The sequence below is a fragment of the Panulirus ornatus genome, chromosome 40, assembly GCF_036320965.1.
Source record: "Panulirus ornatus isolate Po-2019 chromosome 40, ASM3632096v1, whole genome shotgun sequence".
Taxonomy (NCBI): Eukaryota; Metazoa; Arthropoda; class Malacostraca; order Decapoda; family Palinuridae; genus Panulirus; species Panulirus ornatus.
The window spans coordinates 12,802,026-12,827,513 of NC_092263.1; the positions used below are offsets into that span (position 1 = coordinate 12,802,026).

The 25,488-nt window shown below is 36.4% G+C and overlaps 3 protein-coding genes across 9 annotated transcripts in view; 1 reads left to right on the forward strand and 2 right to left on the reverse strand.

The window, feature by feature from the left end:
• Window positions 1-2,544: 2,544 nt before the first annotated feature.
• LOC139761423 (dehydrogenase/reductase SDR family member 11-like) lies at window positions 2,545-14,010 on the reverse strand. Of its 3 annotated transcripts, none has more exons than XM_071685589.1 (7): window positions 13,870-14,010; window positions 11,612-11,744; window positions 11,110-11,278; window positions 8,155-8,284; window positions 6,476-6,605; window positions 4,881-5,036; window positions 2,545-3,224 (listed from the first exon to the last, which is right to left on the reverse strand). In XM_071685589.1, exons 2-7 carry the CDS (start codon window positions 11,741-11,743, stop codon window positions 3,183-3,185), a joined length of 759 nt encoding a protein of 252 aa, XP_071541690.1. In that variant the 5' UTR covers window position 11,744; window positions 13,870-14,010; the 3' UTR covers window positions 2,545-3,182. The 3 variants fall into 3 exon arrangements, with proteins under 3 accessions (XP_071541690.1, XP_071541692.1, XP_071541691.1); XM_071685591.1 differs by lacking the exon at window positions 13,870-14,010 and adding an exon at window positions 13,566-13,776; XM_071685590.1 differs by lacking the exon at window positions 13,870-14,010 and adding an exon at window positions 13,431-13,571.
• Window positions 14,011-14,534: 524 nt separating this feature from the next.
• The window catches only part of LOC139761422 (uncharacterized), a 63,076-nt gene continuing 52,122 nt past the window's right edge, over window positions 14,535-25,488 (forward strand). The window contains exon 1 of the mRNA XM_071685587.1: window positions 14,535-14,633. The gene's annotated coding sequence lies outside the window, so the exon portion shown is untranslated. The remainder of the gene's footprint in view (window positions 14,634-25,488) is intronic.
• Window positions 18,962-24,869, reverse strand: LOC139761424 (adenosine 5'-monophosphoramidase HINT3-like). Of its 5 annotated transcripts, none has more exons than XM_071685594.1 (5): window positions 24,738-24,869; window positions 23,234-23,350; window positions 22,475-22,592; window positions 21,666-21,859; window positions 18,962-20,476 (listed from the first exon to the last, which is right to left on the reverse strand). In XM_071685594.1, exons 2-5 carry the CDS (start codon window positions 23,333-23,335, stop codon window positions 20,438-20,440), a joined length of 453 nt encoding a protein of 150 aa, XP_071541695.1. In that variant the 5' UTR covers window positions 23,336-23,350; window positions 24,738-24,869; the 3' UTR covers window positions 18,962-20,437. The 5 variants fall into 5 exon arrangements, with proteins under 5 accessions (XP_071541695.1, XP_071541694.1, XP_071541693.1 ...); XM_071685593.1 differs by lacking the exon at window positions 24,738-24,869 and adding an exon at window positions 24,521-24,682; XM_071685592.1 differs by lacking the exon at window positions 24,738-24,869 and adding an exon at window positions 24,327-24,485.

Below are 25,488 nucleotides of genomic sequence, written 5' to 3' on the forward strand. Positions count from 1 at the left end.
TTTTTTTTTAATTTTCCAAAAGAAGGAACAGAGAATTGGGCCAGGTGAGGGTATTCCCTCAAAGGCCCAGTCCTCTGTTCTTAACGCTACCTCGCTAATGCGGGAAATGGCGAATAGTTTGAAAGAAAGAAGAAATATATATATATATATATATATATATATATATATATATATATATATATATATATATATATATATATATATATATATCTATATATATATATTATGTAAATGGGTATATATGTATATGTCTGTGTGTGTATATATATGTGTACATTGAGATGTATAGGTATGTATATTTGCGTGTGTGGACGTGTATGTATATACAGGTGTATGGGGGTGGGTTGGGCCATTCTTTCGTCTGTTTCCTTGCGCTACCTCGCTAACGCGGGAGACAGCGGCAAAGCAAAATGATAATAATAATGATAATATATATATATATATATATATATATATATATATATATATATATATATATATATATATATATATATATATATATATATATATATATTGGAGGGAACGAGGAGAAGTGGGAGACCAGATTGGAGGTGGAAAGATGGAGTGAAAAAGATTTTGAGTGATCGGGGCCTGAACATGCAGGAGGGTGAAAGGCGGGCAAGGAATAGAGTGAATTGGATCGATGTGGTATACCGGGGTCGACGTGCTGTCAATGGATTGAATCAGGGCATGTGAAGCGTCTGGGGTAAACCATGGAAAGTTCTGTGGGGCCTGGATGTGGAAAGGGAGCTGTGGAGCTGTGGTTTCGGGCATTATTGCATGACAGCTAGAGACAGTGTGAACGAATGGGGCCTTTTTTTTTTTTTTTTTTTTTTTTTTTCTACAAAACAGGGAACAGAGAAGGGGCCCAGGTGAGGATATTCCCTCAAGGGCCCAGTCCTCTGTTCTCAACGCTACCTCGCTAATGCGGGAAATGGCGAATAGTATGAAAAGAAGAAAGAAGTATGAATTATGTACGTGTGTACATGTAATAATGCACCGACAGTCTATATTGTTCTGTTTCATATCATTTTTTAATATTCATGTACCATTCCTGATTCAGAGACCATACATCTTACACCACAAACACACACACATACACACACACAAACACACACACACACATTCAAGGACCAGAAATTTGGTTTCATATAATCCTGTTCACCCGAACAATGTGTCGTGTTGAGAGTGTCAGGGTGAGGGATTCGAATCCATGACATTGAAGAACAGGTATTTCAGCAATGTTATTCTGTAAGGAGAGGCCCCAAGAAAATTACACTCCTGGGAGGATTTTTGACACTGTAACCACATATAAAGCTCCTTTTCCCATATGAGTAAGAATGTACTTCATTAAAGTACTCCTGCACATTAAATAAATCTACAGGGAAAAGGTCTTTTGGCATTGGAGATATTCATATGTTTTCTCTCCTGTATGATTATTCGTGTCTTGCAAAATCAATCCTCTGGGAAAAGGCCTTTTGGCATTGTGAACATTCATGTGACTTCTCTTCTGTATGAACATTCATGTACATTAGACCACTCTTCTAGAAGGTCATTTTGCACCATGAACATTCACATGGGTCTTCCGTATGACAACATTTGCAGCACTAAGCCATTCCCCCTTGAGAAGGCCCTTTGAGGTTGTGAATATTCACATGGTTTTTCTCATCTGTGAAGTCATGTTCCATGCTAGATCACTCCTCTACTAGAGGGGCTTTTAACATTGTTAATATTCATGTATCTTCTCTCCTGTACGATTAGTCATGTGCCCTGCTAGACCAATTTGGAAAGTTTAAGGCACTGCAAAAATTCATGTGATTCTCGCAAGTATGATTAGTCCTGTGCCACATTAGAACACTCTTAAGGAGGTCTTCATGCGCTGAACATTCATGTGGCTTCCCTCCCGTACGAACAATCTCGTGCCACACTAGACCATTCCTCCAAGAGAAGGTCTTTATACATTGTCAATATTCATGTGGCTTCTCTAGTATGAACAGTCATGTGCTGCACTAAACCCCTCCTCTTTTCATGTAGCCTCAATCTTGAATGACTACTCATGCATCACACTAGACCATTCTTCCAGAAGGTGTTTTGGCACTGTGAAGTTCTTGTGGCTTCTTTCCTGTGTGAACTTATATTTGCCAAACTTGACCACTCCTCTTGGAGAAGGATTTTTGGCACTGTGAACGTTTGTATGGCTTCTATTCTGTATGAGCAGACTTGTGAATATTCATTGTGAATATTCATGTAGCTTCACCCTTCCTTGAATTTTAAAGTTTTGGGCATTACTGGATGAGTAATAACTACTTGAAAGGTAAGTAAACATAAGTCTATCCAAGTAGGTGGAAAATGAACCTGTTTGATCTTTAGCCAAAAAGAATACTAAAGCACCTCCGTCAAGAACTTCCTTTACAGATAAACAACTATTCATTCACAATTGCCCCTGGACTCCTTTCTGAAAGGGGCCTGCTCTTACCCCTGGACCTTTTCTCAAATATGTAATATCAAATATGTAATGATATATAGGTACAACACACTAAAAACAACATTTCTTATTCATTTTATTTGGGGTTCAATTGAGTCAGCTGACAGAATAACACAGCTTGTAACTTTGACAAAATCAAAATTAATAAAGTGGCATAATAACAGCAAAAAGAAAGGTATTATAAAATCAAAACATATTCTTTTCAGTAGAAAAAAAAACATTAACACTTTAGTCAAAGATCTACTTATTGTGATCTGAAGCATAGCCTATTCCATTGTAGGACACTGAATCTGGGAGATCAGCAGCATCAAGAAAGCAGTATAAACCTTTTATCTGAACTTCCCATTAACTAAGATCCATAATGATATATACAAATGAGCACCCCAAATTAAAACCACAATTTTCAGTTGATGTACCATTAAAGTCAACTCTCACAATCCATACATTTTGAGTTACAAAAGTGCATAATGATGTCAACAAAAGTGGGCAATGGTATACAGAATAGTAGTTCTTATTCCCATTAACAAAAAGAAAGGATTAAAGCTTAATCCACAGATTATTCTATTTTCATCTCAAACATAATTTACTCCTCCACACAATACTGTTCATTTACTGCTATTCAGATTTTGTTAATCTGCCAATGATGCTCCAGGAGATAACGTACCGGGAGGAAAGTAGTTACTACCTCCCATCAGGATTAAGACACTTGCTCTGTTGGCCTGAGGAGGATATCATGAACCTGTAAAGCAATAAAGAATACCAAGGTAAAGAGTAATCGTGTAGATAGATTAACTCGGATAGATTAACTAAGATAGATTAACTCAGTTACATAAGAGACTTAATATGAAGTTAATACAAAATATGTGTAGACTGTCCATGCACTTAACTGTAATTCACACAGTAGGGTCATGTTAAGGGTACACGTTTCTTGGATGAACTTATCTGCAGGTAACTAGGACTTTTATTACATGTTCATGCTAAACAGGTATGTCATTCTCATAAAGTTTAATGAATGTTGATATATCTATGCCATTTTGCTGTTTCATACATTTCTAAAAAGATTATGTTAAACAGAAGACATGAAAAGATGTCATTACAACTTTAGAACTGTCATTTAAGATTAATGATACAGAAGAAGGCTTTTCTGAAATTTGAAAATGTGTAAAAAACACTTACCTTTAAAGGAGTCTGACTGAATTTAATAGAAAATTAACCATTATTATAGAAAAAAGAAGCATCTATATATTCAACTACCGTCATTATCAACTCAATTCCCAATTCTAGGGGAAGGATCAGCTACGGTACATATATCCTCTGAAATCACTTATACACATCCTCTGCCCACTTCTAGCATGTTGCAGTGCAACATAGACTAACACACTCTTAGAAATGATGTTTTTTTTCTTCCTTTTCTACTTCTTCACTTTGCATACCAAGAAGATTTGTTAAGTAAGAACATCTCCAATCACACCACCTCTATTCTCAAAATGTTTCCAATGCATCTGATCCCAAAGCACTCTTCTAGCATCATCATTTGAAATATCCCTAACCCTTATCAATCTTCTCACTGCAACTCTCCATCTTTTCTCCAATATACCTCTCCTCCTCGTATGTTCCTCTGTGCAGAACTACAATAAATCAACTTGACAAGCCTATCATATGCTTCACAATCTACTTGGCCATACCATCCTAAAGGCACATAAACGCACCTTTCTAATAATCTATCACTGAATAAGGACAAAATTACTGCAATTGCTAAGTACATAATGGTAAATGAGAAGCAATGGTGTGATACTCATTACAGCAGTAACTCTGGTTGACCACAATAAGGCTGACATTTTAAAAAAAAAGTCCACAAAAGGTGCAAGCTTGTATGCATTAGATCCATCCTATGTCAATAAGAATGGGGTTTTCAAAAAGTTAAATATATCATGACCTATGTATGGGCTACATTGTAAAAATTCACTGAATGGTAAACATGAATAAGAAAATCAGTCATCAACTGTTCAGCCTCTTATGGTATTACATACAGAAAAGGAAAACCTAACAATAGCTAATACACAACCACAACATTTCATTAACACAAGTGTTAATTATAACAACTTTTTTCTATTTACGTGTGTAGCTAATTTTACCAACTTAACTAAGTTAGAATTTCTTCCTCAAGGTCATGGTAAATTGTCTTGCTGAAGCTAAAAATTCATCTAATTGAACAAGAGTTGCCAGCCTCTTTCACAGGATAAAGACCAGCTTACTATACACCACAGTATATAACACCATGTCAACCTTGTTTGGCCAAGACACTGAACTGTACCAATGGTGCCCATAATCATCATTACAAAACCAGCTGCGAAAGTTAAGAAGGTTTTTGAATCTATATAAAGATAAATCTTACCGCTACATGTGGTGGAGCAGATAGTATATAAATCACAGAGGAAGAAACATCATCAGCTTGTAGGCAAACAAACTGAGAAGTAATACATCTTGCAGCTTCTTCATCTTTAAGCATCCTTGGAACAAACTCAGTCTCAACTAAACCAGGGCTGATGGCCTGAAAGCAAATTTTTGGCATATGTTATTCAGTTGCCTAAAACTGTGTGATTCACTGACATATCTAACACTTGCTATACATCAAAATGGCTCTAGCAGAAATTACAGATTACACCATCATCTAGGTATGTTCTATCAAATCTCCTGTTCACATGAGAGTCCTTTTCATTCAGTCCTTTCTTCACCCAACTTTAAGCAGGAAAATATGCCCAGTTCATCATTCAAATTCAAAGTTTAGTTGCTCCACACATGAATGACTGCCTAACTTTTTCACAGAAAAAAAAGAATATTCAATTATAATCAACGTTACTGCAATTTGGCACACATATAACTTGGTCCAATATGCTGAGACTTTGTATTCATTACGTTTCTTGACTCAGGCCTTTATTCTGATTTAGGTTAAGAAATTAATTGGTAAAAATTTTGCTAAACTGCTTTTACACATCAACCAATTCAGATCAGATATGGCACAAAGATACATTTATACAAGTTCCAAATCCACAATAATGTGGACATGTTTGGGGTCTACTTTCCAGAAGTCAAATACTGTATTTCAAAAAAAAAAAAAAGAATGCCATTTTCCACAAGCCCTGTACATTTCAACTACTGCTGATGAGAACTTGCCTGATAATTCGATGTGTTGATGTGGAATTCAGTCTTTCACACACATTCATTTCAGGGTGATAAGAACTGAAGAATGTTTGCAAAACTGTGATACTCAATCTGCTACCATTTTGTTTAAGTCCATCGCTAAAAGACCTGAGACAAAGACATCATGATACTAGCCCCATATATTGTTGCAGATAGGTTTGGGATTCCTACTGTCCTCCTAGCTTTATGGGAATCTAATACCTAAAATTCATATATATTCTTCAACTGAAAAGAGTATAGGAGTTTGTTAAAATAAGTGGGTAAAAAAAAGTGTAGTCAAGGACAATGGCTAATTGCATGCATTTTCTAAGGACTCATCATGTCAGGAATGCCCACTACCACATGTTGCAACCACTGTCACACCCTGGCCACTCTCACTTAGGACTTGTCAATCCAGTAAACAGTGTGTTTCTTAAACTGTAAATGCTTAATTTCTTCATTCATTGGAAAAAAATTGGTTTGGTTGTTTCTGCACCTAATTTATGAATAAAAAAGGAATGTGAAATATAGGCGAATGAAACTTGCTTATACAGGATTAGCCAGTCTGTTAGATAATGTTTTTTCTTCACTACAAATGGTTAAGTGTTAATTCTTAAAAAAAAGATGTTTTACATTTTTGTAATTCTTTTCATAAAGTGGAAAAAAAGGATTTTGCTATTTTCTGCACAATGAGGGAGCTAAAGAAAGTCAGTTGCTTATTGAAAGGGTTAAACAAAGCACTACACAAATTATGTAAGCATCAATTAGCTAAAACACATGTAATAAAGTAAATCAGGCAAAAATCCTTACCGAAACTCGAATGTGTGACTTTGCAGCTCTAAGTTCTTGCCGTAGCGCCTCAGTAAGAGCTGTCACAGAATACTTAGTGGCAGCATAAAAGTGGGTTGAAAAATTTGGTGTGACACGATGACCAGACATACTGGGGAACAGTAAGAAACAAAGATGAGTTCTAGATTCATAATATATTTAAATCAGTGTATAATGTGTAATCTATCAATGAGTAGGCATTGATCCAGGCGCAAAGGTCCACAACATTTTAGATGTATGTGTTTGGAGTACATATATGAAATACTAATTAATCATTTTTATAATATGATTAGAGTACTTCTTGTATAATACTTATACCTTTCAGTAGGTGTTCTCGCAATCCACCTGCTCGAGGTAAGTCACCTCTGGTGAAGCTGTATCTTTGGGAGTACAGTCTCACCTAAGAAGTAGCCTTGGATTGCTGGAGCATTTAGAAAGAAGTCCTTGAAAACAGTAGGAACCTTTCTTTTGAAGCTCTTTACTCTGCATACTTAGAAGCATAATTCTCCAGTTAATCAATGTTATGACAATCAGTGGTTTTTAAAAGTAAATTTGAGAGCTACTTCAATAGTTACATTACATTTTCAGAAAATCATTACAGCAAGGCTTCAACTTAAGGTTATGTTTCTGGAAAACCTATTACAAGTCAGATCCACCATGAGTCGAACCCCTGAAAACTGTGCTATAAGAGAGTTTACGTTTCTGACCAAATTTTTCCCAACGTAACAACTCAGCTTATTACCCATATACATCAACACACTCAACTGTGATGTAATTTAGATGAGATTTAATGAAAACTTACTGAAAAAGGTACTGTGCTGAAACATGGTGATGAGGATAGGGTCAATGGAGGGTTATTGGGAGGGAAAGGGAAGGGCACAAAGGTTATCTACACCACCCCATTAGCTATCTTATTCAACACATGTTACCATATCACAGGGAATGCAGATGATAATTAGTAGACTTATCAAAAAACACTGTGATGAGAGCTTGAAATGGAGGTGGAGAGAAGTAAGGGGGAAAGAGGGCTACTGGTAGGGAGACAGAGGGATGCAAGACTTGTCTACATCATCCCCTGCACTCCACCATATTGTCCAGCAACTGTTCTCAATGGAGGACATTCAAACTTCATAATGCATCACATTACACTTTTCTTCTTTCCTGGAATACTTTTGCAGCCTCTAAAGACTAGAGCTGTCTCTTGGCACTGACATGCCCTGAACTACATAAATCTCAAAATGATCTTCCTTTTCAAACCCTATAGAAAATATATGAAACAAAGACCGTGCTTCATCACAACCAACAGTGAGCATTTTTCTTTTTCACTGTTCCCCTTCAATCTCCAGCATTCTGCCTGTTTTTCAAAGTTGTCTATCAACCCAGCTTCTGCACTAACATCTCACAAAAAAATCATATTAGAAACTTTCTGTGAATCATGCCTTTTCTTAAGCAAAGTCATCTTGCTTGTCACTAAACCCAATTTCCATTCTATCCTCTTTTGCTAAAAACTCTCACAAATTCCTTAACCAGTTCCTCAGTAATTCTTTCCCATTATACAGTTATATTCATATATTCAAATACTTAATTCATTAGAAAAATCAAACAAGATTATGGCTAAGTCTTCTTTATAGTCTTTTAAAAGTCTTGCAAATAAGTTTCACCTGTTTATATGAATAATCTGTCCATCATCAACATTTCGTTCACGCATAGATGCCACGGCTTCACGGGTGCACAAACACAGTCCCACAACGTTGACATCCAGCATTTCACGCCACTCCTCCGGTGTTCCATCTGTTGTTGATCCATATATGAGAATTCTACATACAACATGACATATCATATCAAAACCCTGATTATCAAAATGGTACATCAAGAAACTTTAGACAATGCAAAGATGCACTAACCTTTCAGCAAAAAATTAAGTTATTAAAACATTTATACCTACTGATGGTTCCTTTCACTGCAGAAAGGAGACAGACCAAGGCAGTGAATGCTTTGTTATGGACTAAAAGCATTTTACATGAGTATGCCATTTGTATTCTTACACGTTGGTATAAGAAAAAGGCATTCCATGTAACATGTTGCACCCAAAAATAGGGATGGATGGGTGAGTTATGACTGAAAGGGTGGTGGCACACGCAGAGCATCAGACCAGAGAGAAACAATGTGGCTTCAGGAGTGACACAGGATGTATAGAACACATCTTTGTGTTGAAGGATGTTTGCAAGACACACTTAAAGAAAAAGAATCTGTACGTAGCACTAATAGATCTGGAGAATACACAAGACAGGGTTGACAGATGTGCAATATGAATATATGGTGAGGAAAGAAAGCTATAAGAAGCAATGAAGAGTTTTTATCAAGAGAGTAAGGCATATGTGCAAGTAGGCAGACAGGAGGGCGAGTGGTCCCAGGCGAGGTGGGTTTGTAGTAGGGATATATTATGTCACCAAGGCTATTTAGAATATGTTTATGGATGAGGTCGTGAGGGATGTTAATGCAAGGCTCTTGAAGAGGACAAGTATGCAGTCTGTAGAGGGTGAAGGGGCCTGGGAAAGAGTCAATTGTTTATTGATGGTGGCAGATTCAAATGAGAAAGTGCATTAGTTGGTGTCTAAGTTTGGGAGAGTTTTTGAAAGGAGGAAGTTGATATTAAATGTTAATAAATGTTAGGTTATTAGGTTTAGCAGTGCTGGGAGACAAATTAGTTATGGGTGTGTGTCTGAATGGAAGAAATTTGCAGGAAGTGGGGTGTTTAAATACCTACAAATGGACATGACAGGAAATGAAACCAAGGATGCAGAGGTGAATCGTGGGGTGGGTAAGGGGGTGAAGGTTCTGGGAGCATTGACAAGCATTGTGGAAAGAAAGGTCGCTACCTGTGAGGCCAAAAATGGGTATGTTTTAAGGTATAGTAGTCCTCAAAATGCTGTAAGGATGCAAGACGAGTTATAAATGACAATGTACAGAGGAGGGCAAATGCGTATGAAGTTAAATGTTTGAGAACAATATGTGGTGTGGGGAGGGTTGATCAAGTAAGTAAAAGTACGGTAAGAGAAAGATGTGGTAATAAGAGGAGTAAGGTTGAGAGAGCTGAAGGGGGTCTTCTGTAATGATCTGGACACATGGAAAAATTGAGAGAAGAGAAGCTGATAAAGAGGATATATGCATCAGACAAAGAGTTGACAATGAGAAATGGAAAACCATATTGGAGATGGATGGATGGAGTGGAGATTTTCTGAGTGCTTGGGATCTGAACATACAAGAGGGTGAAAGGTGTGCATGGAATAGAATAGTCTAATTCAGTGTAAAGGGGGTGACTTGCTGTCAATGGACTGAACCAGAGCCTATGAAGCAGCTGGGGTAAAACAAAAAAGGTCTGAGGGGTCTGGTTATGAACAGGTGGCTGTGGTTTTGGTTCAATATATGTCACAGCTAACAAATGGATATAAGCGTATGAGGCCTTTTCTTCATCTAGAGCTACCTAGTCTAATGCAGGAAACAGCGAACAAGTATGAAAGAAAGAAAAAAGTGATATCAATAGTAACAATAATAATAAAATCAATGATTATAACAAGTGAAAAGCAAAAGATATACAATTTTGAGATGATGCAGGTATGGTAGACTATGATTCATCACTGAGTAATCCCATGCCATCCTGACCACTAAATATAGTTGTGTCCTAGACCAAAAACTCATAAATATACTGGAAACATACTCATAATAAAAAAAATTACTGTAACTTAAGTTATAAATGGCAAATTCTGATTTGCTGAAACGCCAAGCTATTTGCAAAAGAAAACGAGCCTTTGAGGCTCCAACGTCACAATCTAACAGTTGACAAAAGTGCATGCAATCTAACTTACCGTATGCAACCAAAAAGCTTGTGAAGTATCCTCAAACTCTGTGTAGGCATTCTATCTTTTAGTGTGTATTTAAGGACTAATAAAAATGTGTGGGTGGTTGATACTTGTGGATAGCTGATCATACACAAGGATGCTAAACCTTGCCTGCATTTTCAGGATGATGATCCACTATATTCTACACTCTTTGTTCTTCCGTTTATGCAACTTTCATCTAGATTCTGCTTTTTCCAAACTTTTCTTCTCATCAACCAACTCCTCAAATATTTCCACTATGCTGTGCCTCTCTTTTTTTAGTCCATTCCTACAGTACAAGCGTGCAACAACTGGAGGAATATCTTACACAATCAAAATGCTTATGTTCCCAGGGCAAATCTAAATGGAGTGTGTGACCAACTCAACCAACAACAAACTACCCTAAAAATTTTGAAAATTTTACAGTTCACTCAATATAAGCTTTCACAGTAGTATAAGAAAATGAAAAAACATTTCCATCTTTATCAGAAACATCATCAAAAATAAAACTTCTAACTCAAAGCACATACTCTGCTAAGCTGACTACCATGATACTTCTGAAGTATTTATGATCCTAAAAGTACAGGTAACAGATGCATTCATATTATAAATTCTCAACAAACACACTAGCATGGGTTTGCTTTACATGGACAAAACCTGCTAAAATGTACAAAAGACAAGTAAATATCTTTCTATGTCAATGAAGGAAAAGCATGATTTTTTTTTTTAAATACTCACCCAAAAGGCTATGGTTGTGAGACATCCCAGCATTATTGATACACACATCAACACCTCCAAACTGTTGCTTGATGGAGGAAAAGAGACTAAAGACATCAGCATCTTTGGAAATGTCACACTTGATGGCAGTTAAGGACCCAGGTTTGCTTTCCAGTTCCTTTGCTATGGCCTTGTGAAAAGAAACAATAGAAAAGGTGAGTGTGACTAGCTTGCTCAGTATTTCCTAATCCATGTACTTCAATGTCATTCTTACACCTGCCAAAAATTGGTTTCCTTTCCTATTCTCCTATTGTGGGACTAACAACAGATTAAGCATGACATCATCCCAAAATCCCTCTTACACAGTTTCTGGCAATTTATTTCTTACTACATAATATTCATACTAGGGCCTTCTTTCACTGTGTCCAAGCCTCAATATTTTATGTCTATTCATGTTTTCCAAATGAGCATGTGTACTTTATACACTCTTCAGAAAGGTTTACAAATAGTCCAGATGTTTCACCTGAATCCTCTCAAAATTCCTTGCAGCACCAATGACTTTCATGCCTGCATCTACAAGCCTTCTGCATGTTGCAGCCCCAATTCCAGAACTGGCGCCTGTCACTAATGCTACACGACCACTCCAGCGTTCCATGCTGCAAAATAAATGTTATTTTTTCTCAAATCTCTCACAAATGGAAGGTGAAAGTACATGCAGAGTGTATGTAACATAAAGGATAGAATTACTCATAACTTAAAGGTCAAGTTCGACCTGTTTACAAGACCCAGCAATGGGCCATATGAGTGATAAGGCTATGGTTGAGAGATAAGAGAATCTGAAAGTGAAAAGACCAGTAAAACTGTAAAATAACTTGAGGAAAGGGTTATCAAGTAACTGTGCGTAGATAATACAAGTACGATAAAGCATAAGAAGAGCATCAGAATCTAACTTATGAAGACACCATGGAAAAAGTAAAAAGATACAGACTGATGATACCTGGACTACACAGAGACCACATTCAGTCTTAGAAAATCATGTGAGTTTTGAAGTACTGTGCACTGTAATCCTTAAGAGAATCTCTTGGAGCCCCAAAATATGGAAACCTTTTAACCCCCTTCCTTCTGGTGAGGTAAATGCCTCTTACACCTCACCATTCACCTAACCGGCAAAATCAGCCTACGACTTGGCCCAGGTTCTCCCAATGACCAATTAGCAATCTCCACTCAGCCATGTCATTATCATCCTCTGCCTGCTGGTACCAACCTGCCTAACAGTTCTCACAACACAGATGTCAACCTAATAGTGATCACCCTAGGTTAACAGAAAGTTTTTTCAGAAGACGGGGGAAGAAAGATTAGGTAACAACATACTGGATGAAAAAATGCTCATGGGACATCATCTAGAAAGATACCTCTTTCCATACATCGCAACACTATTCTCTCCAGGATTCTATTAGATAAGCCATGAAGGGATATCAACATCGAGGAGGAGGTTTGCAGAAAAGAAAAACCTTCTCAAAAGTACAATAAAGAAAAAAAATGCCTTACGAGTTATTTCTGGCACATTCAAGTCCATTTGCTCCAGACTGGCAACCTCAGTGATAAAAAAAGTTTGATTCTCAACACTTAGGTATCATTAACAGCAGTTAAAAGCAGTACTAAATATCTCTGTTGCTAATCACCAAAAATAGGTTCCCTAAAAAGGCTTAGGTAAAGGCTTCCTTCCTAAAACATGGGTTCTCATACACAGGTGTTTCACTTTCTACTCTAAAGTGATCTCTACCAATTCTCTCAGAGAATTAACTGATTATAAGGAATAAAGTCATCTCGTCCCCTCCACCACGTACATAGGCAGGAACCTGACCACAGTTCTAAAAGCCTTGGTTTTGAGTATACGCAGCTGAAAAGATATTTACCATTTCACCAACTACAGCATAAAGCTTTTGAGTATCCATAACATTTTGTTCAACCTATTAAGGTGAGTATCACAGCAGCTGCAGGCTCTACAGTGATGGTGTGAAGATGTAAGTGATAGAAATGCATCATTGAGGCCTTGTCCTCTGCACCCTGCCAGCAATACTCTATCATACTGCCACTCTTCCAAAATGAGGTGATTCACAAGTGACTGCAGTGCAGTGCAGTGCAGCATAGGTGACAGGCTACTTTGTAGGAGTACAAAGGTGCAGCACCAACGTTATAACATCATATGCCATAATATTGTATTACAGTACTGTACAGTTCTAAACATATGTCTATATATACATATTTTTTTGTTGTTTTTAAACTATGTTATCTTTAATTATGAAGTGTTTAAATTGGACTTGGTAACAGCAAGAATATACCTCTGTTATAACTCATAGGTGGAGGGTGATACAAATGTGCTTTCTAGGCATGCAGATGGATCACAAATTACACACAAATATTAATAAAATACTTATTAGCTTCGTCAAAACCCTTAAAATGACACACTATCTCACTTTAGGAAGCGAATGATTGAGATAACCTTGTCTACAGTACAAGTGGGAGACACCGGTACTATCCACGAGTCCCACTCAGAGATAACTTATCTTCTGCTGAGAAAATGTATAAGAATGAAGATTATCAACGATTATCTTGACAATAATAGATAAAAAAAAAAAAGCACTAAATCATTCGCACGAAGCTGTGTTTGAGAGTATTCATCGCTCTGCATGCATTGATTAAGGATGAGATGTTTTCAGTCAGGTCAAATTACATTTATTCAGGCTACACACTGAGCTGGATGAAATGAGCTGAACCTACTTTATTTAGGAGACGTATAATGCAAGGTCAAAGTAGTACCGTCACTGTACCAGTTGGCAGCAGGCTTCAAAGGTTCCAGATTCTTCTGATGACAATTAGCATAATCACACTTCAAAAGTAGCGGTTTTCAATACAAGGTAGTCCAATACAGTTAAAGTACCACTACTTTAACTTGTACTTAACGGTCTCCGTTCATATTGTTGGTTATCCAGGATTTGATTTTATTCTTTTTTTTTTTTTTCCTTTGCTTCTAGTTCGTGCTTCATTTGTTTCCTTTTTTATGCTTGTTTGCTTGCAAACAATGTAGTTCCTTATAGTTGAATTGTTTTTCCTTTTAACTAAATTGTTTTCTCGAGCTTATACTCTTCTTTTTGGTAGATGTCATTTCTTATTTTCACATTATAATTTCATGTTCTTATGCTTTCATCAACATGGAGGTGGTGGACCTCAATTTTCAGATTCCATTTAAGTTATAATTACCAGTTAAACTGTTTTATTAGGTGCCTCACCGTCTCTTTACAAACTTTCCTACATAATCTAAGTCAATCAGTTGAGGTGAATCATCAGACAAGTCATGAATCGTTAAACAATTTCACGTTGTAGTACGATAATCACGTTGAGATGTACGGTATTCATGACGTCACCATCACAACATTACAGCGTGGACTCGGCGCGAATTACGTTATCATGGTTGAAGTTGTGGTGAAGACTATCAGGAATTTAAGCGAATTTGGACGAATTTATTGACTGCGATCGGTTAAATTGTAAGTATTTATACCATCTGATATATACTTTTTTTTTTTGGTATTGATGACTGACTGTCATTGTGGTGTAACTAGTCAGTTAACATTAGTTTATTTCGTAGTTGACGGACACCACCTATCTAGAAGACTGTAGTGTTTTTATTGATATATTGACACTATTCTATCATTGATTATTAATTGTAATACCAGTTTAGGAGCACCAACAGACGTCTTAATTATCTCTTCATGAATTTTGGCCTCAAACTGTCTTTGTTGATACCATGATCCAACTAATCCAACATTAAGGTGATAGCATCCATTCCTATATGTCCTCAACAATATGCTGGTCCTTCATACCATAAAGGAATTTATATAATTCTTTCCTGGTTTTGTAATTGGAGTTACCTGTGGTTTCAAATTTTGAGTTGGGCGTTGAAAAAAATTGGTCGTAGTAGTTTGTTTAATTCTGTAATGGTTGTGAAGGCACCTTTACTTACCTTATTTTACATTGCAGTAGTCTGCCATGCCCATCATGATAGTAGAATGTTTTTGTGAGGATTGAGGGAAAAAGTTTTTAAGAATCGTTATACGTATAGATAATGGTCTCTTATACCTGCTTTCCAGAGGGAGTAGGTTAAGATATTTCAGCCTCATAGAGATTTAAGTTCTTTAGTTAATTCTCTAATGGTAGTGAAGGCACCTTTACTTACCTTATTTTACATTACATTTTACATTGTGAGGATTGAGGGAAAAAGTCTTTAAGAATCGTTATACGTATAAATAATGGTCCCTTATACCTGCTTTCCAGAGGGAGTAGGTTAAGATATTTCAGTCTCATAGAGATTTAAGTTCTTGAGTTACTTCTTGCCATGAAAGATTTTGGGGCGCTTTTAGGAATAGCACACAACAGTCCTCTTGTAAGGATAGTGCAAATACTTCAAGACGAAACATCACTGCTTTAGTGTTTCCATTTTTTTTTTAAGGTCAGCAGTATGCAGCCTCCCTTCCTTACAGCTGCATTATTGCCTTCACTATTAAGACATGCAACATGATCACTCTAGGCCAGATATCATAACTCCACAGGGCATTACATACGATGGAAGAAATGAGTAAATTATGAAAACGGTGATTTAAGTAAATTTTTTTCATTATATTTAATTCATGGTAGCAGTGGGGAGGGCTAGGAAAATCAGTGAATATAGGGGTTTTTAATGTAATGGGTTAAATGCTTCAAGAAGTCAGCAGAACTTATGAAAACCTTTTCATAGGTCTCCTGCAGCTTCAAGGCAGCATTATAATGAGTTGCAGGGAAATGATGGACCCCTTTGAATTTGACAATTCGTAGTGATCGTACTCCTTTCATTCAGTGACAGTAAAACAACCTTGCCAAGGATAACTTCCCATTTGAGGTGTAAGTTTTCTGCAGACAGAGCATGGTAACACCCATGATGAAGTTTGTGCACTGACATGCATTCAAGTAAACTCGTACATATTTGATTATGTACAAATTTATGCAGGCATCCAGTATTTGGATGTAATCATGAGACCACTGTATTAACATTTTTTATCATTTCAGGCATATCAGTTCAAATCAGGCATATGTCAGTTGCATAGGGATGTTAGGTTAGATTTGCTGAAGTTCTCAAGGATTCAACAGGTTCCACCCATTCATACACTCTAAATATCCAAACGTCCATAGCCCTCCCCACTATACACTTGTATATTATCATAATGAAATAAACTAAATCATTTTCTTCTTAGGAACTGCTCCTTTCTAGCATCTTATATGTATATAGATATGAAGAAAAATAAAGTGGCTTAAAGAAAGTAAACAATTACCCCTTCCCTTTGTTTCAAGAATGGTAAGGTAATGTTGTTGGGTTTTCATTATTATTTGTTTAAAAAGTCAGTATTTGATCTGACTGATGATTACTTTGGAATGGTTTTGTGCATTGAGAAATTCGTTTTTAGATTTTGTACGAGGCTGTGACATTGGATGCTGGTTTGCTGCTATGTATGTTTGTAAACAAGTAAGCACTCTAGCACTATTACTTTTTCAATTCTAACAGAAATAACGTCAGGATTGGTTTGTAATGAAATACTCTTTGATAAAAATTTCATGTTTTGTCTCTGTTCCACAATATATTGTCTGTGCAGTTCCCATGAACAGGTGTCTATCAAGTTCAGCTAAAACTGGTCATGAATGATATGATTGATTAAAGGAAACTTGTATCTAGGAACTCTCCCTGTGATTATGTGATTATAATGATATAAAATTAAGCATGTTAGTGAGAAATATCAACCTGTAGATGACAGTGTTCATATTTTTCCCCTGATTACCTCATTAATTTTGCTCTTTTTCAGGATCATGGATGCTTACCTCCATAAATGATGATGACCGTAAAGAAATAGGGTTTACGTCTTCCATTAAATGGTGGACCAGTTTCAGTAGCTGTAGTTTTGCTTGAAATCACAGAATCAGATGTTGTAACTGTTTTAGATTTGAAGTTCGAAAATTTGGCGTATGCCACTTGCCTTTGTGGAGAGATTTATGGTATAAGTTGATATCATAAGTGGCCTATTAGATTATTCTTCCTTAAAATTTTTATCAAGATAGTGCCTGAATCACTTAAAGAATGCCACCAGAAAAGGGCAAACGCCCACTTGAATCAGACCATGAGGTAGATGGAAGTCCCAACTTGGAGGCAAGCCTCAAAGTTCCTCGCAAAATTCCAAAGGAAGATCAGGAAATACAACAGACATTGAAAAAGGTACATGCCAGGATAAGAGAAAAAGAGGAGGTACTTCGTAAGCTGAAGATGGTGAAGGTGTATCGTACAAAGTGGGAAACACAAGATCTCAACACAGTAACAAATCAGTGGCTTAAGGTATGTCAGGAAGCCCTAGAAGACCTCAGACTGAAAGTGAGAGAAAGGAGGGCTCAAGACCCTGGAGAAGAAGAACTGACTCTTAAAGCACTAATAACGAATCTTGGCATTGATGCTGAACTAATTCAGCTCGATGAATCTGAAGACTGTTTCAAAACATAAATAAGGTCATATTACCCCCATAATAAATCATTTACAGCATACATAGCTTTATTGAAGAATCATTGCTGTTGTGTTCCAGTATTCTAAGAATTTAGCATTCCCATGAGAATTGTTCTCTTTATCATTAAAGTGAAAACTCTTGTTGTATACATGATACATTCTGTATCTTGTGTGGGGATATTTTATCAAACATATTCTAACAACACTATATTTGGAATAAGTTGAACCTCCAAGTTTCATATCAAAAATGGGTAATGGAATGCAGTATCAATTCATTATTTTAAGGGAATTTGATAAAATGAAAAGCACTTGAAACACCATTTCTTCCTCTAAAAGTGATATATCCACAGCAAAGGGAAATTAATCTATCTCTGCAAATACTGCAGCTCTGCTATCATATTCATTCCTTTTTCCAATGAGGTCAGAATTTTTCCAAGACTCAAACTGAGGAAATAGCAGCATATTGTGTCCTATCCAGACATCATTGTAGATGTAAATTATGCAGTAATCCCAAAGCATGTGATTTTCACCTCATTTTACTGACCATTTGATGAATTCACACACTTTAAACAAAGTTGCCTTTGTTAGTGCATTGCAAGATAGGTTGGTTATTTGAGCAACAGTCCTCTCAACTGCCAGGGTCTTGAAGGCTGTTATTATGATAACACTTTCAACTGAGAAAACTTGAATGCCAAGTATTCAAGATGCATCTACAACCATGCATACTCATGCTCCATATATGGCCCCTGTACCAATAGATTGCACCATGACAGGTTCAGATATTGCCTATATTAAGGATTGCGACGAAGCTTGTTGTGAGAAATGGTGCATTATATTCTCATAAAGTAGTTAAACAGATCTGAAGAACCAGAAAGCTTGAAGTTAAATGTCAAAACAGACTTTCTATGGAATAGGTACCCAATTATAGTACATGTAATTGGGAAGTCATTAGTAGGTAAAGTGTTAGGATATGGCAAAGAATGTGTATAGGGTATTGATGACTTGGGCGTAGGGAAAGAGATACAAATAATAAGGCATAATGGTATCAAATTATGTCAGGACTGATCATGTACTAGAGGTGCAAGAATGGAGGAATGAAAAATCATGGGAAAAAATAGTGCTTGATGTATGTCTCGCCAAGCTGTACATTAAAAGTTTACATGATTTAAGCAAAAATCTTTTAATTTCACAGTCGTTTTTAAGAAACAAAATTTCTTTCCATCATATCCATAATCTATTAATGTGACTGTCCAAAAGATGAAATGTTCCTTTTTAAGGTGGGGTAAAGAAAACCTCGTGTTTCATTCAATATAAACATGTTTATTTTGAATGTTAAAAAATATATGCAATCCATCAATAAACTGTAATAACTTTAACAAACTATATATACATATAAAATGCAATAACATAAAATTAATAATTCCAGAAGAAATGTACACAGCTTATCCTTACTTGAATAAAAGAGATGCATATTTGCCTTCAGTTCTGCATGACAAATGTGTGCATGTGCATAATGTGTCTCCAGCTTGTATCTTTTCAGTGTATGTTTTTTACATATAATTTCTGATTTTTGTGTCCACTTTTGCTTTAATTTTGTGTTAAGATATATGAAATTATATTCTCTCAGTATTTTTACCTTCATCAGTCATTTTGAACAATCATACCATGAAGGATTTATTCTTAATATTACAGATTAATATGATTTAAAAAGAAATTACCATAGAGCAAATTCATCTTATATAGTCAGTGCCTAGTTAGTACTACCTATAACATTCCGCGAATACACCTAGCCTTTATCCATTTGTATGTCAGATGTCCCAGTAACCAAATTTTTCAATCTGCACTCTTCATGGGGGTAATATCATCTGTTTTGTAGTATGACAGGGCTGCAGTAACAATATAAGCAAGACTAGTAGCACTAGCATTTTGACATCTCAAAATAGAGATCTGATGTTAATCTTATCTCCACTACACAAACAGAATATCAAAAACTAGATATGAATATCACTGGCTAGGTAAACAACTTGCTCTACATAAAGAATCCACTGCTAGTTATCAAAATTGAACACCTAAAACTAGTAAGAAAAGCACCACATAAATTATTACCTGTACTGGCCATAGTTCTTCAAATATTTGGTAAGAAAGTTTGTTACAACTCTTCACAAAATTGCTTTAAAGGGCAAGGTTCTCAATTTATCAAATCTGAACAAATTCAAGAGATAAAATGAAAATCTTGCACATCTGCCCCCTTACTGTGCTTCATCGCTGACTTATGATATCTTCCTTCCTGCAAAACTTTTGTTCTACTTGGACTTCTGTCAGTACACATCCATGATAGTGGGTTTTGAATTGTCATATTAAAATGGGCCTTGTATTGGGACATTTTTAACATATGACATTTTTTTTTCTTATTTTATCTGCACAAGCACATAACTGCAAAGTGGATCTTAGATCACATCTGTACGAGTATTTCACTAGCTTTTGCATTAGCACATCTGTCAAAGTGGATCTTGCATCATAAGGCATATATTCCATTTCTAGTTTTGCATTCTCATGTAATACTAAGGTCTTGCACTGGAGCATTAATGAATGACAGCAAGTCTTTTGTAACATTTAAAATATAGTAGGCCTGTATCAATACAAATTGGTGAAAGGGGGCCTTGCAAAACTAGACCTGTACCTTGTAACTTTTAAATATTACCTTGTGCCAAAACAAGCTGCATTACCTCTGTACCATACAGGGCAGTAAATGAATTAAGAAAATGCTTCTTGCTACTAGAGTTTTCCTTGAAGTCGCTGCATGACCGTTTCAGGCTGATGAAGTATAGAATGTACATGATTAATATTGCACAATTCTTTTTAAGTCTCATCTAGATATACTCAGACTAAAAGTACAAGCTGACAAATAAAAAGAGACTAAGTGAAAAATTGAAGATAGGCAGTGAGAAATGAAAAGGAAAAATTGGTATGTATATTTCCTTGCTGCGCTAGGGAACTGGCTTCACAGAAAGTGTTCAATAACAAAAACTTCATACTTCCTGGGATTAGGTTTTAGTGAGTTTTCAACTTCGGCAAGTTTGCAAAACAGGATTTGTTCTTTGACTGATGATTTACACAAACTTAGGTAGTTTGTCCTTTCAAATATTTAATATTTCCTATCCTGGTAAGGGTTTTCAGATCTCATTTTCCTGCTCTCAATCACTTATCTGTTTATGAGGGAAAAAAGGTTCTCTGTCAATCTGTATCTACATCTATTTATATCTTCGACACCTGTTCCCAACTGGAACTCTCTCAAAGGGGTGGCCATGGCAATAGTCTCCATAACTAGTGAGCATCAGGTACTCTCACTATGGTTATTTAATTTTGTAGAATATACTGAACTCAAACATTTTTCGTCCATTTTCATCCATTCTCGCTTAAAAGACTACATCATTATCATTCAGGGCAGAGCAACTCGGGCTGTCTTTTCCATAAACTTTCCATCATGGCTACTGACATACCATTTCTATCAAGCTATCAACAAATCTGCACCCTTAAATCATTACACTGTGGTCCAAGTATTATAAATACAACAGTTGCTTACCACTTACATAACTAGGTCGGGAACTCTTGAAATACCAGAAAAAATTAATCATAGAGACCACTTGATGTAACAACTCAAAAAGAAAGAGAGAGAAGCAAGGATGAGGAATACTAATAAGGAACAGGAAAGTTGTGGTAGTAGGGCTGTGATAAATTAACATTATCTGATAAACTGTGATATGATGCACTGTGCTGACATCACCAAAACATTAAGCAATCAACAACAGAATGAGAGCCACATATGAAATTTTTCCCCATCCATAGCTTTATATACTTTATATAACTTAAGTTTGTGATTCTAATTAACAGCAAAGCCAACCAATATATTCCCTACTCTTTAATTCTTTCTCAGCATTATGATAACCAACACTAAACTTTCCCAATATCTTACTGTTGCCAATCAAGAGTACTAAACACTTACCGTTACAAACCAAAATGAATTGGCTTTAAAGATTCCTCGCGCTATAAATCCCATCTCATCCTCTGGGGCAATAATATGCAAATGCAGGTGGCTGATACTATGGAATGGAGGCCAATGAAACCCTAGTCTGGCCGTAGCTGGGGACCCACCCTGGGCAGTCAGTACCTCCTTACTTAATGACACCATTTTCTCCACTGCCATGAAAAATGAGGGAAATTGCATTGAAACACGGCAAAATATTTTGATACAAATTTCATGAAATATTTGAGAAGAGCACTAGTGTTTAACTCCGTAATGCAACAGAAGACAGAATATTGGAATTTTCCAGAGTGCAAGAATGGGGAAAGCAAATATGATAGTTGAGAAATCTATGGGAAAATGGACAGAGACCTGTGGAGCGGAATACAGAATAATCATGATACTGAAGACTAACTGTGAAACAAGCAATTCTGGGAAAGTAAGCAAAATATTTCTGAATATAAAATAACTTACTGAATGGCATAATTTCATACAAATAAACTGGAAAGCACGTTACAATATAAGGTAAAAAGTTTAACGTAAGATACACTATATGAACATAGCTGACAAAATTTATGAGGATTATTTTGTACAACTCAACAGGAATTAGAACCTAGAGTTGTAGGATCTTTACGTCATTGTATCTGATATTTTTTATCGTACATATTATGCATGAAAAAGAAATTTTATCAAATTGGAAGAGCTGAAATGAGAAACCCCAACAACACAGACAAGAAAACCTGACATATGATTTTAAAAGATGAGTAACCGTAAGTTCTGTGAAACATTACCCATAGGTATGTGTTCCTCTGTAAGGCTTTTGGCATCTCGGTAGTGATGGCGAGGTAAAATCAAGTAGTGGTGAGGTGCTGCTGGCCGTATGTCAGGGAAAACCACAAATTCTTCATCCTGCCATGAAGTAAAAGAATATTTCACCTCATACTACAAATCTTCCTTCCAATACCCTGAAGGACTTAAATATGTTGGTTATCCTTATTTAGGAATACCAGTTATAGAACATTAGAGTGCACCAAAAAGGACAAGGAACTTTCTTTAAGATGATCAGTCTTGAAGCCCATAATTAAGAAAAACAGATGGGGTCAATGGCAAATATAGAGAGGGACAAGAGAGTAATGATTTAAGGAAATTTTCCCATTTTTTTAACTGACAGCAAGAGGATAATCCAGTATGCATTGGAATGTAATGTCTAGGATTGCTTGATGATGGTTAAAATGGTAAGAAACCCCTTCTTGGTACAAAAGTCTAGCTAGAAGAAAGTCAGAAATATCATTCATCTATTAATAAGCAGTGGCAGGCACAGAAAGTGGAAATGAAAAGGAGATTGTAAATATACTAAGCCCAGGGCACTGCAAAAGTAAATGATGACAATGGCACATCAATAAAGCAGGAAAAGCAACCGGGAATGAAAAAAATATAACTGACGGGTCTTACAGTATTTTCAAATCGTCTCATGCAATCAATTTTCATAATGTTTTTCCTTTCTCATAACACTACTGTAAATATCCTATGGGTTAATAAAATCCACTGACCTGATGCACAATGTTGCTAGGCTCAAGTCCGTCACAAATCCTGCAGAAGGTACACTTTCCTCTCTCTCCTGATTGGGAAAGTTGGGATGATGCTGTACTCATGTTTCTTAGACAGTGCTGAAAAGGTTGATACAGTACTGATAAACATATTCTATATTAACAGAACATAAACTCTGACACTAAGTGTGTAGAGAATAAAAATTTTACCATGTTCTGATTACAAAAACACCTCCGGAATGAGCGCATTATAGATTACTGCATTAAACAATAATATACAAGGAAATGGTGGTGTATCTGGAAAACTATGATAATACACTCGTAAAACAAAATCATGGAAAAAAGGAAGATTTCACCTAACCTTAGCAATCAAGATTTGAATTTCAATATTATTCACAATATACCAAACTCAATTATATTTCTGCCATCACTTCTGCTAGAGGGAGGTTTTTAAAGGTTCCGTTGATATTTTACAAATCAATTGTCTAATTTTCTAGTGACGTCATATTTGTCCTATTCAATATTATTTAATACAACACTCCCAATCAAGCTCTTCAACAATTATAAGAGTCTGTAAGCACTATAGAACACAATGTTAGTATTAAAAGATGATAATTATGTAGAGTTACATTGATTATCAATTCTTGCTTAGCTCCACATCTACACTACCTCTGACATTCCACTGGTGTTTGTATTGCAATGATTATAAGTGTGGGTGAGTATGATTAGGAGCTATTATTGAAGTGTTGGCAAATTTGCAGTTTAGGGGGTATAACTTTAAATGAACTTATGTTTAGCCTGGTATTCATAGCCCTCACTACTATCACCTTATCTGTCCTAGAATTTAATATGATGGTCTCTTTAAAGTCACGCCCCACAGCCTATGTCCACATGTCTAACCTTAAAAGCTAACCACTGCGAAGCAAAATCACTTCAGTATCTAAAATGGGGTGCTAATGTGTTGCTAAACTGGTCATCCACTTCCAAAAATAGTCTCTCGTGGTGGTGTGGGGGGGGGGGGGGCTAAACTGGATATCCACAGTGAATGAATTAAACTAACGATGTCTAAAAGACATAACTAGAGTGGGGAACCTACAGTAATCGCCTTAGTTAGCTTGTCGGTTCTCGAACACGTGGCGATGATTACTCCCCTAAGACTCATCAGCTACTGTAGGGGTTCACGGAAATAACACCAAAGGTCATCTTCCTATTAGGTTATGGTGGCAGGAACTTGTTTATCACTAGTCCAACGGGGTCACAATATATTCTTCCCTTGGAAAGGGCACCCACCTGAAGCTTTAAGAAAATATATATATATATAATGAAGGGGATGACTTGTATGGGGCCAATGGACGAGTGTGATCAACCCTCCGTCCGTGGCGTGAGCTATGGTCACGTATGTCAAGGGTCTTTGACCTCGCCTCAAAAGTAGAAAAAAAATAGTATTTCAAATGACCTATCCAGCAACTTTTACCTACGAGAAGATCTGAGCACTCACTGTGTTTACCTTCTGTTCAAAGAAATGGATAAAAGACGCGACATTTAGAGACTGAAGCGTCTATGAAATTATAATGTCAAAGGTTGTTTCTTCCTCCGTACGATGACTTGCAAAGCCCTTAGATGGGTTGGCCCTCCCCCAAGGTTTCAATAGATTCTTTAGCTATTTTGAGGAATGATGGCTTCATTTGAGCTTATTGTCTTGTGTCAGTTGCTAGATGACAGAAGTTTACGGTGATTTAGATGAGCTTTGACTCGTAAATGTTTCTTTATTAATAAAAATAGGTAAAAAACAGCTCTCAATATCTTGGCGCATTGCTTAAGGTTTAACGCCATCTATGGTTTGTCAGTATTACTATTACATATTAGTACACCTCTACATTTTGTACGTTTTCTTATTAATTGGCTGTTTCACGGAATTTTACCTTGTGACCAATGAAATCCTCTTCTCCATTTCATCACCCCTCTGAAGCAATGACATTTGTTTGAATGTTTCATCAAACAATACTCCCTTGATTAATAGTCACCTTAATTTATCAAATATCAAAAATGGCGCCGGTGTTTTATCACACATTTACTTCATAGTTTGCCCGTGGTGCAACTGTGTAATTGGGAGGATCAATGTGCTGGAGATTGTGTGGGGTTTTGGCAATCACTTCTGTTACCAAAGTAGCGGCCTATTCAGATCTAATGGAAACTTTTACTCTTTTAACAAAGTTTAACCTATATTAATCTTTCCACATAGAAATTCTCAGTCTTCT